Raw genomic sequence first — 15210 nt, forward strand, 5'->3', positions numbered from 1 at the left:
CACTGATGTCACACATCCTGAAAATGTATGTAGTCATGGCACTGTAAGCTGCACATTACTCACCGGCAGTGCAGAACTCGATGATCTCGCTCCACTCGGAGATGGCGTAGTCCCCGTCGGTCTGTTTTGATGCGGTCTGGACGGCCACTGTGTACTCTGTGCGTGGGCTCAGGAACCAGTGGCCCCGAACCGTCATGGGCAGGGGCACTGCCTTGGCCACCAGCTTGGTAGGAACATCCTGGAGGAAAGGAGGGAGTGCAAGAGGGACGGAAAAAACGATGTAAATGGTGGCAGGGAGGCATTTATCACAAAGAGACTCCAGTTACGGCTTTCTTCCAACCACACGCAGGGATTTTCAGACGCCTGCTTATAAACACACACATTTCCTGTAAGTGGTAGAGTGCAGTTTATACCTGTAGATGTCCTTTTGTTTATGTACGTACACTATTCTGTACACTATTCACCCCCTCCCCAAGTCTCAGTGGGCCATAGCAGCTCATTGATTGGACCAGGAGCCCCTGCCTAGCAACAGAGTCAGCCCATTAATCCACCAACACTGTTGCTGCACACCGAAATCAAAATACTAAGGTCGCCTGCTATAACAGGAGAAAGAGGAGAAAGACTCAGCGACACGGCACCCAGGAAGTGACTGCAGGACGAAAGGAAGAAGGCTGATGAAACAAGTCTGTAAGATAACTAAACCAGATCACTGACTGTCCAATAAAAACGCTGCAATCTTCCTGTTTCCGCTGGTTGTGCATTTACCCACCGTGTGACTGACATTAGTTTATTAGAGCTCAGAGCGACACCTTACTGTGGAGTCTTTGAATAACCTTAAAATTAGTCTTTTTGCCTAAAGCATGAAAAGAAAGGTTATCTTGAGGTGAAACATGGTGTTCTCAGAAACGTGCTTAGCTTCAAATCAGTCGTTTTAACTTTAAACATGAAGGTCCAGATGTTTATAGCATCACAATAACTATCTTTATACCACTATTATCCCCACACTTAGGTTTGTTTATATTATTGTGATAGTTTGGGAAACTCCTGCTACCTGCTGAAAAAGAGATTTTGCCATGAGATATTTAACACTGTTAAATAAAGGAATTAGGTAATTTATCCTGATTTATGCTGGCACATTGCCTAGTTTGTGCAATCAAGGATCATTGTAATTTTCTTCCTCACACACTGAAACCCATGAACACAAAACCTCTTATTCTCGACACATCTCTTCCTTATTCATGAAATTCATGAAATTCTATTCAGTGAGACTACAATGAGAGGCCTTTTGGTGAGTCATCTCTCCATAGTGTTACCTTTAATGAGTCAAGTGTTACCTTGTGTTTGAACTTGTTTGAGTTTTTGTTCTCCTTCTTGTTCAGGTCAATGAAGTAGTGTGTGATGCGCTCCTTGCTGCGTGGCTCCATGTCCCAGCAGATCTTGAAGGAGTCGCAGGTGATGTTGCTGATCTTGATGTTCTGAGGAACAGGAAGCTCCTCCATCTCGGAGATGCTGCCGTCCTGGGATTTACTTCCTGTGTAGTTGAAAAACAATGTTGATATAATCAATGTAAAATAGACCAACAATATATACCAGAATTAAATTATATGTTTCTTCTGCGGGAATCCTTAGGAAACACACATTGTTTGTAAATCACATTTTTATTACGTGAGAGACCTGAGACCATATTAAGTCGGTGTATTAATACACATTTATAGGTGTGTACTACACCTTTAAATTCTGTATCGATGCCCAGATTTGATTCAGCCCTTAGAATTGTCTTTTTTCTCTTCTCTTTCTTACTGACTATAAACCCTCCACCCTACTGCAGTTTCAAAGTCATTATTATTACAGGCAGCACTAACCGTAGTATATCCACCATATCACACGTACAAAGAACTGCGTGTGTCACCGACTGCCATATATGTTGCCATGGAAACACATCAGCCCCTTAGTACACACACACACACACACCTATCTGCTTTCCAGAACATACTGTACGTGGTATTAAATATTTTAAACGCTGCTGATTGAATTTCCTCTCTTCTCAGTCGAGATGGACCCATTTATAATCTGCAGTAAGAAAAAAAAAAAAAACTCTGCTACCACACTGCTGGCAATACACATGACCCAGCAACAATAACATTTAAAATACGGTTCAGTGTCAGAAGTTAAGTCATGTGTTTAAGTTGGGTTACCTTGAATCACTTTAGTTGTCATTCCTAGTGTATTTGGCCTAAACAGAGTGCCACTGCAACACCGTTTTCCAAGTTGATAAATCTGGCATTTCTCTGAGCTGCATAGATCTCATGCATTAACCGGGTCCCTGTAAGTAACCCAACATGTAGCAAAGGCGTACGACTAAAAGTGCACACTGAGGCCAGTGAAAATGTCAAAACACGGTTGAATGAGAGCTTTGTAGAATTAGGATGAATATAGACTTTGCATCACACTCGGAGACGCCCACTTGGCATGGCAACAATGTGTTTTCTGTGCACGCTCTGGGGTCTGAACACGAGAGTGAGTAAAATACAAGAATGCAGAATTTGGGAGTAATGCACAACACGACTGGACTCTATAGTGAGTGAACAATGGCAGAAGCAGCGGAGCATGGAACATCTATCTCCACTCATCAGCTGAGAGAGGGCGGCGTAAAAGACAAATCCCATAATTGGGATGTGTGGACTCTCCTGTCTCGCCTCCACACAGCACTCTAACAGAGGAGCATTTAAAGATTGATTCATTTTAGGAAATAACCAAATTAGAATGTAATTTCTACACCCAATGTGCATCTAAAGCCTCTTTTCAAATCATGACTCATGATGTCTTAAACTAACATCCGAAAGAGACAAATGTATGTGATTTACTACCAGACAAGACCAGACCCCCCACTTACATTTGTCCTAATCACTAGTTTCTAAACACAACTCCTGTAGCTGATTACCAAAAATAATCATCTTAATAGAAACCTAACCTAAATAGAAAGACCCCCTGTTGCTTGGACCACAGTTGCTCCTGATGAATGAAACTAAATATATCTTGTGAATTTAGTGTGAAAAGATAAACTTTTCAGTGAAGAACAGGCTTATCTTTGGGAACAATTTATTATAAATCTTCACAACACAAACAAGTTATTTTTACTTGGGCTTATTGCAAGTGGTTTAAGCTAGATTTTAGGGTCACTGGGTATAGGGGATTCCTGAGTATGTAAAAATGTAAACAGGACCGTTACATCCTCTGGCACACTATGCTTTGTTCTCACACCGAATGCAAGCACTCCTACACCTCGTCACTTTGATTTGTGAAAACATCTCGTCCTGCTGGTCCACATTTAAAGCCCGTCTCATTATACTTAAACCCCACTGAGCTGATAAGTTTGGCTCAGACTGAGGGGTTCAACACAGTACATGACGGAGCAAACCCTTTCAGAAAATGCTCCATCAAATCAGCAAGGACCAGACAGTCAGCACTGTAATGTGAAACTTTAGGTTGCTGGCCGTTCACAAAAACAAGAAAAAGACAAGGTCTGTTGTCATTCTCTGACATCAGGAAAATGAAGTTAAATATTGACAAGGATTTCTTTTTTCTTCAGAATGTAATACAGGCCTTAAAGAATAGATGTGGACATTCTTTGATAGGAATTATTTCCACTACTAGTGTGTGTCTTTTTATTGCTGGGTAATCAGACAACTGTTCTTTTTGTATTGATAATAATAATATACCTCAACAACAACAACAACAACAATAATAATAGATCATAACTGATCATCTCATTCTATACCAAATTATACTTACCTCAGGATACCAGCTGTATATGACTTTAAAGACTGAAGAAAACCAAACACCAAAGATGAAAAACCTGCTGTGTTGTCCCTAAAGCAGAGTGAGTTCCTTGTCCTCCCATCCTTAAAATGTAAATGTCAACACTGATGTTTTCCTTAATAACCCTGAAAGGAGACCCCATGCAAGTCTTTGCCCTCCCAGCTCCTTGTGACTCAACAATGCTGATTTAGCTCCTGTTTACTCTAATGCTCTCCTAATTAACCTGCAAATGGAGGCATTACCGACAAAGTGAAGCTTTTCAAGTGCAGTCAGATATCGCCTACGTAACACTTTTAAGGCTACACGGTCAAGCTAAAAGTGATGTTATCAGGGAAAACAAGCTCTGAAGGCTGCAGTTTACTTGGCAAAAATCTAAAGAAAAGCTCATGAAACACCACAACTAGTCATTGTTCTGTATGTTTTAAGACTTCGTATATAGATATATAGATTAAAAAAAATTAATTAAGATATCAGTATTCCAACATATTAATGATCAAAATATATAAATAGAATCAACTACAACTTGCTGGCTCTAAATATGAATCTGAATACACAAATGAATATAATGTATTCCAGGTAGTCTTGCCTGCAGGTAAATATACCGGCTTTGTGAGAGCCAGTGCTAAGCTGTGCTCTGAACCATTTGGGACTCTGAGAGCACAGGATGAAAGATGGAGGAGCAAAAGCCAAGCAGCATGAAGGTCAGGTGGTAAGGGAGAAAGTAAAACACTTTTACAATCTCACATGGGAGGCCTAAACCCTCAGTTCTGACTTAAATGTATATGCTAGTTTTGTACCTTGGCTCTCGCTACTTTTTACTTGGACCAGGGTTGCTGCTGTAGCTACTATTCATTTTGTTGAGTCATAATTAATTGTCTAACTATTTATTGCACTGTATTATATTGCTGTGCAGGAGGGAGAGGATGGAGATGTTTGCCTGTCAGTTTTTGAGCCCTTGCTAATGAGCACCGATTACTCGTACTGTGCACACATATCCAATGGGTTCAAAATGACATCGGACCACTGTTTACGCAGTACTTCAGCAGAGCACCAAAATGCAGGGCACAGAAATATCTGCACTACAGCACAAGATGGAAAGCCTACTCCATTCAATCTAATAAACCCTATTAAATGGACCTTATTGGGTATTGCCCTTTTACTCAGCGTGCAGGCAAATACCACAGAGTGGAATAGCAATAGATGCTAGAAGGATCAATAAAAACCTTGTTAACATGCATACGTAGAGCCATTCTAATGGCTCTCTGTGGTAGGATTTGTTCCAGTCACACCTGGCTTGATTACTTGTTAGTGCACCTTACCGGTGAAAGGAAAGTTATTTGATTTCCATTAAGGCCATCTACATAATGTACTCTCTCAGTGGTGGCTGGTTACAAGTGTACACCATATGGTGCTAAATGTGAAGGTCCACAGCTTCTCAATTTCAAAACAAGTCAACTTTCACTCAAAGTTGCTGTTGAAAAATCAATTTTCCAAGTACTGTTGGCAGGTGAGTTATAGTGCAAAAAAGATTTGGCAGATGATAGTAGCACTGATTGTCTCTGACTGCACAAGTGGGCACTCGGTTCAGACAGACGAGCCTCCTACAGTTTAAGTTGCAGTATTTGGTCTAAAGTTGAACTGTAGACATGAGGTGTGCAACAGACATTCACTGGGCATTGATGCTCACCGGCCTTTGAAAACCAGGGCTTTTGTTCCTCTCGATGCACAGGCTGAGGCAGGGAGCATAAACAATGGCCTGTTCATCAGGGTTACACAGTCTGTGTTCCACCTTTTACACATCAATAAGCCCCAGAACAGCAAACAAAGACCTGGTAAAGACACTTTCAAAACACAACCTTTAGTGGAGAAGAGGAGTCTTTAGAGTTCAGAATCAATTCATCCCTATTCTTACAATTTAATTAAACAGCAAAGACCTTTAGGGAGGACAGATCTGATTTTCTAAACTTGTCCAAAACCATGAGTCATCATTTCTCATTTGCATAGCATTTGAATACCAAAACAACAGGCTGCTGTAAACTCCTTGCACTGTGTCTTTTGTGGTACAATGGAATTCTATATAGAAGGATTTTATATACCCGCAGTTAGGCTGTGAACAAACATACAAAAGGAAAATTAGCATGAAGAGGATTTTCACTGCACTGCAATCAATATCAAAGAATCTTCTGAACTGTGTATTACAGTAAAGTCAATTGCAAGTGAATTTATTATGCAGCTGATAAGTGGCTGCATAATACGTACCTGCTGTTGCCAGCACAGTCATGGCACACAACTGCTCACATTGAACATCGGCCAAACTAAAATGCCAGCTTACTCAGATGATGCTGTATGTCATAAGGCCGGTTTGCTAATGTATGGTACATTAGCCAACAGATTGGATAAGAGCTACACAAGTCCACTTGTTATCATTTACCGTTCTATACAAGACACACAGTCTACAGCTATGCTAGAAGTTCTGTGAGACTGTACTTGGACACAGCGGTGCTTTGAGTTAAATGCAGACACCAGTGTTAACATGATGATGTAATAGCAGGTGGTGTTTACCATGCTCATCTCCTATGTTTTGTGTGTTAGCATACTGACATTTGCTAATTAGCAGTAAACACAACACTGCTGAGACCAATGGTGATGTAATAAACCAAAGTGTTGCAAAAAGAAAAGATCATAAGGTGAAAAGTAAAGGGATCCCCAAAGCTGTTACAATTCACCCTTGGGGGAACATGGACATCTGTAATAATCATGGCAATCTATCCAATTGTAGTCAAGCAAAATGTCCATCTCATAGTGGCAGTAAAAGAAAAGTCACAGGGTCACCAAAATCAGTAGACTTCATCCTCTGGAGGTCATGAATATCTGTACCAAATGTCATGGAAAATCATTTGAAATAGTTGTTTGAGATAATTCAGTCTGGCAAAGTGGGAGGTGAGGCACAAAGCTTTTGTCCTGCACAAAGTTTCGTCACTGGTTTTGTATTACTTGCAAACTTCTTATCAATGTGTTTCAAGGATCCACTTGTGATTGGTTTTATTTGGATTGAATTATAGCTTTTATCAGGAAGTTGCAGCACTCCATTTGTGGAAACAATTGCAATTGGTTGCTAAGTTAATTGGCAGCTCGCACACAGGGAGCTTTTCTTGGCTTTCTCTTGAAAATTGCTGGTAAATGTTAAGACCTTTAATAGGACAATTTCATCAATAATCTATCAATAACTATCTAATCTATATATCAGGTATCTATCTATCTATCTATATATTATCTATCATATCATAATCATATCTATCCTATCTAATCTATCTTTCTGTCTGTCTGTCTGTTAACACAAACACATACACACACTGCCAGACTAAGTGTGTCACAGCTAAAGCAGCAGCGTTTCAGGCCAAGAGATTTCAGGCCGTGCAGACACAGTACTTGGTTGCATAAATGGCAGCCATCCATCATAGCAACTTAATTATGTCAGCAGCCACGGCACAAAGGCCTCACAAGACATGTAGTGTGCATTTCTTTACCCCCTGTAAGTACACATTAACTGTCTGTGGATATAAAATCAAAATGGTGGTCCTAGTGAGCCTTGCATAGGTTGGTGGAAAAATATCCAGAACAACATCATACAAGCGGTTCTCTTTATCCCCAGACCGCCGCACACCAGTGGCAGAGACCTCCTATTCACACAGTTTTGTAATTTTCCCATTACTCATCACCCTTAGCAAAACATTCCCTACACCCCCCACTTATTCACAACCCCATCCCTAAACTGAACCATTAAGGCCTTAATCCCCACTCTAACACAGGAGGCACACAGGAATAACTTGTATCCCACTCTTTCTTTTGTGCATTGAAATGCTCAAATAGTCCTCAGTGTGTGTTTGTATGTATGTATGTGAGACTTCTCACAGACAGTAGGCCTACTGAAGCTGCATGCATTTCCGTTTGCTGGGTCAGCATAGGCACATAAGCCTCTCATGCTGGCAATTAAATATTAATGGATTTGGAGGATAAATTTAGAAAGATACGTGGAACTGAAATGAATACGGTCCTTGGAAAAACTTGCGTATTGACCAGATAATGAAAATGAGTCTATTTCCAAGAGAGCTAAAAGTGGACTATGCAGGCTAGATACACAGGGTGTGGCAGGAAAAGTGTAAACTAGACAGTATTTCTGGAGGTCATTTTATGTGAGAAACTGCTTTGAAAATCCAGGGGGTGGTCAAAATAACAGGAACACTAATATAATCAATCATTTGATGATAATATACGTGTTTCATGTAAATCAGCAGATGAATGAGTTAAACTAACAATTCTAGGTACTACTCTGCATACATGACAACCACCAATTGTCCTGCTCAATCCGCACATAAGGTAGACATTGTAGCTGTGTTGCTCCATAAACAGAGAGTATGTGGGTGTCTCAAGGACACAGAGACACTATTTACACTGGGTAATTTACTTGATAAATAGGAAAGTGGCTCTCGTGCTGCAAAGACCAAGCTTATCAAAAAAAGCTCCCCAATAAACCTGCAGCACAGGAAGCACAAAGCCGGCATCGGGTCCATTAGAGAAGTCCAGCCCCAGCCTATACACCATTATTAAAATTACAGCTTTAGAATCAGGCCAGCAAAGCACTAAGAGGATATAAACTACATCCTGTTGTATTACATTATGATGAGCATCTCTGGCAGATGAGAAAATGAGGCAGTGTGGTACAACGACTGCACTGTGATCAGATGCTGGGGTTCTTTGAAAGCTCAATGAAGACACACCATTGACTCCATGAGTGCCATATAACCAGCCAATCCAAAACCAGATCAAGAAAATGGGATGGCTAAGGAAAAAAAAAAATCCAAATTAAACACAATCAGCTATGAAGAGGTGTAATCTCATTCCATTGCCCTGGAACTGAGTTATCCTACAATCTAGATTAAAAAGGGATCTCTGTGATCTAGACTCAGATGTGGAATCAATTGTGTGTAATTGCACTGATGGGTGTGTAGGGCTGCACCGCCCGTGCATACACGTGGGTGCAGCCATGTTTGAGCCTCTTATTCTCCCCTGATGATGACTTGCTTTTTTCTTCCCCACCATCAGGGCCCATCAGGGTGAAGCCAGCTCGTGTAAAAAACAGTTTATCCATTTTAACATAATAAAAACAGCTCATAAATGCCGTCTAATCTATCATCAAATGTATAGCAACTCTTTGTTTGATGGTGGATATTCAGAGAAGTTTTGAATACGGAGAAGTCAAACAGACTATCCAGCATGGATGCAGCTGGATGATAAATTATACATTTAAAACATGGGAAGAGTTTTCCGTGAGTTGAGGATGGGATATAAGATTTAAAAATGAGTCATTTGTAATTATAAGAATGTACAAAATGCATGATAGTTGTATGCAAATAAATTGATCAAGGCAACTAGCAGAGGAATAGATAACACATGCAGCGGTTATAGGCGGGGTGGGTGCCGGTCCCTGTCCGTGTCTGTGGTGCTGAAATAAAGCAACTCATGACTTAACATTGTTCCCTCGCCTGTGCATGTTCAATTTCGCATAAATATAAATAAAAAAGAGAGAAAATACCCCTCTCTTATGAATAAAGAAAACCCTGTTGCCATAGACACTCAGATATTCCACACACGCGCAAGCCTATCCATCCCTCCATCCATCCAACCAAGGAACCGGCGGAGCGAACCCTTCAAACACACACAAAAGGGTAGAGCATGCAGCTAAACCCAATGACAAAACAGACAGTACGCGTTGCAGCGGCTCTGAAACGGAAAAAAGCGCCTAATGCACCGGTATTATGCGTAAATGTCTCAAAACCAGTGAAAAGCAGACAAACCTCCCTCCTTACCATCTCGTTCGCATAACTGTATGGCGTCCAAGCTCAGGTCCTTGATCATCCCCTCGCAGGGACTTAATGGGCTGGTTATGTTGTGCGCCAAGCCTGGTACCTCCATCTCTGCAGAAGGGTCTGGGGTGATGCTACTGGTGAATTGCTGCGGCTCGTTATCGTCCACGGGGCTCGCACAGGAGCAGGCTTCCGTCCGCGGTCGTCTAGGAAGAGGAAAAGAAAGAGAAAGAGAGACCGGTTTCCAGTCAGTCCCCTGCTCGCACCGTCGCTCACAGCTCTCCTCTCTGTGTCCTGGGTGGTGCGTCTAGTGGCGCGTCAGCGGAATCGTCACGGGCGCGGACAGCACAAGCCGCCAGTTCGGGTTTGCGACGTGCGCAGGCATAGCAGCTTCAAATGTACCTCAACCTCAAAAGATAGCACTCTGTGCGTTTATCTTATTTCATACACTCCCTGTGCACGCAGCGCTTCTGTGACTTCACTGCCACAAGTGTGCCTGTATGTGTGTGCCCTGTGCGTTATTCCGCCGTGGGACAGTTGAACATGAATAGTTCAGCGGATTAGTGCAGAGACGTTCCGCAAATTCAATAGCTTCTTATGTAACCAGATTATCTCGGTGTTTCCCCCCTCCGGTTTAGGTCTCAATCTAAACCGTCCACACACTCCCGTTCTCCGCTACTTCACGTTCAACGTCATCCCAACAAGGGTCTCTCTCATGTCCTTATTTGGTGAGGTGTAGCCCTCTCTCGCAGGAACGCAGGTGCAAGTGGACCACACAATAATGAGCTGGGGGACGACTCCGACATATTTCACGACATAATGAATGAACAGTCTCTGCTTCTCCGTCTTCTAAACGACCCCTCTTGCATTGTAATGGCACATAATAAAATGTGAAACCCCGTGGGTGCCAGAGAACCTTATATTTTATGCTTGGCTGCGGGGTGTGTGTTTGTGATTATCTCCACTAGGCTACTACACCCTCTTTATCAGTGGCTCCCAGGAACCGGATTGCCAAGGCATGAAAGGTCAAGTGCACGGGTAAATTGTGGCAAAACATACACACACAGGCGCCTCTTATAACACCATCATGGAGTCATTTTCTTTCTTGTATTTCCTACAGCAGTGATGTCTCATCTGGGTTCTCCATAGGGGAGCATCAGAGTGAAGCGATGTCACTTTCTGTTTGTTTTTGTCTCTCTCTCTCTCTGTCTCCCTCGGTGTTACATTTGGGCGCCTTGAGGAGAGGCGTTTATCTATTCAGCGGACAACGAATTCTGCAGCTGCGCCTATGGGACCCCTGAGTCATGCTGTTCAAAACGGCAGAGGGGTGGGGGGGACTGCTGCACTATGCTACACTGCGAATTATGGGAGAGAAGCCACTCTAATTCATCTCTCTGTGTGTGTGGCTTACTGACACGGCAAAGAATAATTTGCCCTTTTTCATTTTTGGGCACATTGGAAGATTAGAAAATGAGGTTATGGCGGGCAGGCGAATTAAAATCCTGGTAAGCCCATAATCACGGTGGCATTCAGATTCAGTGGGAAACATATTAGACACAGCAATGAAAGCCTGAATTTATTCCATACTCAGATTTCAGAAGTGCAGTGCTGCATTTGGCTCAAATTTCCTGCCTGCAAATACAACTCATTAAAAGTGAAGGTCAGCATGCCGATCACTCCCTGCAAACACAGGGCCATCTGTATCTGAGGAGAGGAGGCTGCTAGAATCAGTGTAAACAGATGAAGTGATCTATAATTTGAAACCAAAGTTATTTTTGTAGGAAAGTTACATGTAGTGTTATTATTTTATATGTTTACTGAATAACTGCCCCCTGCTGTCTAAAATGGGTTGATACTAAAGAGCTTTGCACTGATATCCACAGATTAACAGCATCTTTTTTAAATTGCTCTGTTTCCACAATAATTCCATAAACCAGAGACTGAGCTCATCAAAAGTCTATGGGCATGGATCAAAAACATAAACAAAAACAACTAGAGCTCAGCTAATGGGCCTCAGCACACACAAAAAAAAAGGCTCATTGTTATGTATGCCATCATCTATTCCTCTTTGTCGCCCTCCCCCTTTCCATTTCCCCGCTCCGCCTGTTGTGCTTATCTGGTATAGGAGAGGAGGAAGAGGAGGTGGAGGATGAGGCTGACCGATTCTGGAGGGTTACTTCTCATCCTACCTCCATCCGTCCTCCTTGCCATCCCTCTCTCCACCCACCCGTGTCCCCTCCAGCGAGAGTCATCATGTGTTAGCGTCAGTATTTCCAGTAGAGCTGCAGGAGGACGAGGGAGAGCGACACTGTGTCCCATGTAACACACACCCAGCCAAGTCACCCCCCTCACCATCTCCTCCTTCACACACATCCTTCCTCTATTCCTCTTCACAGCTTTCACCTTTTTTCCTCTACACCTTCCCTTCTACCATCTTGTCTCATTTTCTTTCTTTCTTTCTGTCACTTCTACATTATCTTCTTCTGTAGTTCTCATAAAGTGCATCTTACCTTGCAGTGTGTGTGTGTGTGTACACTATATCTCATAGTGTGCCCTGTAGTAGCAGTCCACTCTGATTTGCTCACTCTGCTGTGCTCAGAGGCCATGTGAACACACAGAGACAGATGGAGAAACAGCAGGAAGAGAGGTGAAGTAAGAGTTGGAGAAAACCGTCCAAACAGGTTAGGTGATCCAAAATGCACATATCTCTGTCAATATATATAATCTTTGCTTTCTCCATCTTCCTCTGTTTCTCACACACCCACATACACACACACCCTGCGGCCACTGCACATCACTCCTCATCCAAGAGGTCAGTTATGAGCCAGTATTTGGAGCATGCAGGCCACCACATTCTACATTAGCAGGAAACAATACCAAGTCTCCAGGGTTCAATGTGTGTGTGTGTGTCTGTGTACCACAAACACATTTGTCTGAGGGGAGTCGATGAAGCGTGTCATTGATTTGCAGTGTGAGCTCTGGTCTTAGCTGAGCAGCAATTTGATTGATAATGGCCATAGTGAATTATTTCTTGCTTTGTACAGTATTTGTGGTGTGTTGCATTAAACTAAATCCAAAAACAGTAGCATGTTCTCAAAAAACGACATTATTAACTAACCTTATAGCCCTTTTTTGAAATATACATAATGGCTGTAGGGCTTGTAAGTGTGGCCCCATACCTCCACAGTAATTAAGATATGGCGATATCAGTGAACAGTGAAGAAGGTGCAGCATTTCGTGGTTCAGAATGTGCCTCGTTCTTCCAGGACTGCAATGCTCCTTGCTAGCTTTGCTCGCACATATTTTATGTGAAATTTCCAGTAGATTTTGTGGTTTATTATCACACCTAAAAAAATCTATTTTCTTTTGCTCTGTCAATCTCAACACCATCTATCCCCACTTGTACTTTTACAATTTCCAAACATCATCATCTTTGTTTTGTTGTCAAATTCTGAGCAGCCTTATTAGCTCGGTAAAAGAACTTGGGGTTACAGATATCTAATTTCTCAAACTTATAGAGTTAAGATATCTAGTTTTTAGCACTCAGGCTGGCACAAAGAAATAACATGAGTGGTAACCATGGCAACACTACTGTTTCCATGTTGCCACATCTATCAATCTCCTTGCAGCAACACATTATAGTCTGGTAACAGCTAACCTTCTCCTGCCTGCCATTAATACTGGAAACTCTGCTCAAGATTTTACTACTACCACTATCCTATTATTAGATAAAATAAGATATAAGTGTTACAAACCTTCACTGCTGCTGTGACAGCATTATTTTGGACACGTGGTCAGGACTAGACAGGCAAATTAATTAAAAAACATTAAAATCTATTTAAATATTATTGTTTTTACTGATTTATTTATTATATGTTTGTTATGTTTTGGGCCTCACATTTTAAGTTTACCAAACTGCATTATCATATGTAGCTTTCATTTCATTTTAGCTGACTGGACCGTGGTACCAATCATTTTTAAATGTTGCACTTACTGTTTGTTTGTTGCAGATGTATTGTAAAATTAGGTTACATTTTGTACAGCAATGTGATGACACCTAATGAAAAACAACTACAAACTGGTTTTGCTGTTATTGCTTAATTACAGATTGCAGGCAATTTAATTGAATTCAAAAACCTTATTAGACAATCAGACAATTTGTGCATCAGTGATTTGATTTAAATGACATGACTCTCATCTCTTGAGACTAGGGCTGAAGCTATCCACTAATTAAGTAATCCAGTATTTTATTGATTATTCCATCGATTAATTGAGCAATCGGTTAAGAACTACTTTTGCTTTTTAAAGCAATAGTAGATATAGAACAATAGTAAATATAGAATAGAGAAAATAAGACAGGTCTTTTAAATTGGTTTCAGAGTTTCCTCTGGGATTATTTCCAGCAGTGGAGGAAAGGCTTCTGTTGTACTCCCACTGTACTGGTAGTGGAGTATTTTCAAACTGTGGTATTATTACTTTTACTTCAGTAAAGGATCTGATTGTTCCTCCACCCACAGCCTAACTGCACCTATGTGTTACCAGCGGAGCCTTCTCCTATGAGGAAGGTGGGTTCAGGTTGCAGTATAATAGTTACTGAAAGGCTATGTGTTGTGTATAATTTATATATTATTATTTTATTTTATTATAATTCTTTAAAATGTGGGAGGAAACTGAAGCCTCTCGGAGTAAACCCACGCCAACACAGTGAGCACTCTGTACTCCTCACAGCAAAGAGGTCAAGGCCCAGACTTGAACCGTCTCCTTATTGCTGCAAGGCCACAGTGTTACACACTGAGGCACCTGTGTGGCCCTATTTCAATTCAATTCAATTCAATGTTATTTGTACTTGTAGAAGACCCAAGAGTTCCCACCATGAGTAAGCACTTGGCGACGGAGGCAAGGAAAAAGTTCCTTTTAAGAGGCAGAAACCTCGAGCAGACCCTGGCTCTAGGTGGGGAGCCATCTGCCTTGGCCAGTTGGGGTTAGAGAGGGGGAGACCACCAAAGATTATTCTCTGCAGCCATGTCTGGAGCAGGCAGTGAAGGGCTTGGCCATGGTATTGGCGAGATGTGAAAAGAATCCCCCAGACTTTTTCGGTGTCACCATGCCTTTTCACAGTCTCAATTATGCCATTATCCATGGTCTGAACAGTAGTGGTAGGTGGTGCTGCTTCAACCACAACGTGTCGAAGCGTCATCATCTTGTTCACTGTTTAGTGAATGGATGGATTCCTCAGTGATTGAAAGTGGTGCTGCTTCATCAGCTTCCTCACTGATCAGTGGATGGAAGTAACAGTGATGCTAAGTGGTGATGCTTTACCACTGCAGGCTGTCTCCAGACTGAGGAAAGTTGGTTCTGGTTCCAACACAGGTGTCATAGTGTCACTTACCTTTATTGAGGGGCTCTCTGTGAGTGCTGGCAGACTTATGACTCCCTTTATCTACTTCACAGCAATACTTGCACGGTCACTCTTTTTCCTTTCAGCTGCACCTGCTGGTTGAGCCAGTTCCACATCAGCTTCATAAAG

The 15210-nt window shown here is 41.9% G+C and overlaps 1 protein-coding gene across 2 annotated transcripts in view; it reads right to left on the bottom strand.

The window, feature by feature from the left end:
- phyhiplb (phytanoyl-CoA 2-hydroxylase interacting protein-like b) overlaps positions 1-10541 on the bottom strand; it is a 16502-nt gene extending 5961 nt beyond the window's left edge. Inside the window, exons 1-3 of one of the 2 annotated variants that reach the window (XM_035663258.1) lie at positions 9687-10541; positions 1335-1531; positions 64-238 (exon numbers count right to left, since the gene is read on the bottom strand). In XM_035663258.1, the coding sequence (XP_035519151.1) occupies positions 64-238; positions 1335-1531; positions 9687-9792 (478 nt within the window). In that variant the 5' untranslated portion in view covers positions 9793-10541. Of the gene's footprint in view, positions 1-63; positions 239-1334; positions 1532-2195; positions 2400-9686 lie in introns of those variants that run through there. The other variant, XM_035663259.1, reaches the window with a different exon arrangement.
- Between the last annotated feature and the right edge of the window lie 4669 nt (positions 10542-15210).

The sequence above is a fragment of the Morone saxatilis genome, unplaced genomic scaffold (assembly GCF_004916995.1).
Source record: "Morone saxatilis isolate NCDOM2014 unplaced genomic scaffold, NCSU_SB_2.0 Contig19, whole genome shotgun sequence".
In the NCBI taxonomy this organism is placed as follows: domain Eukaryota; kingdom Metazoa; phylum Chordata; class Actinopteri; family Moronidae; genus Morone; species Morone saxatilis.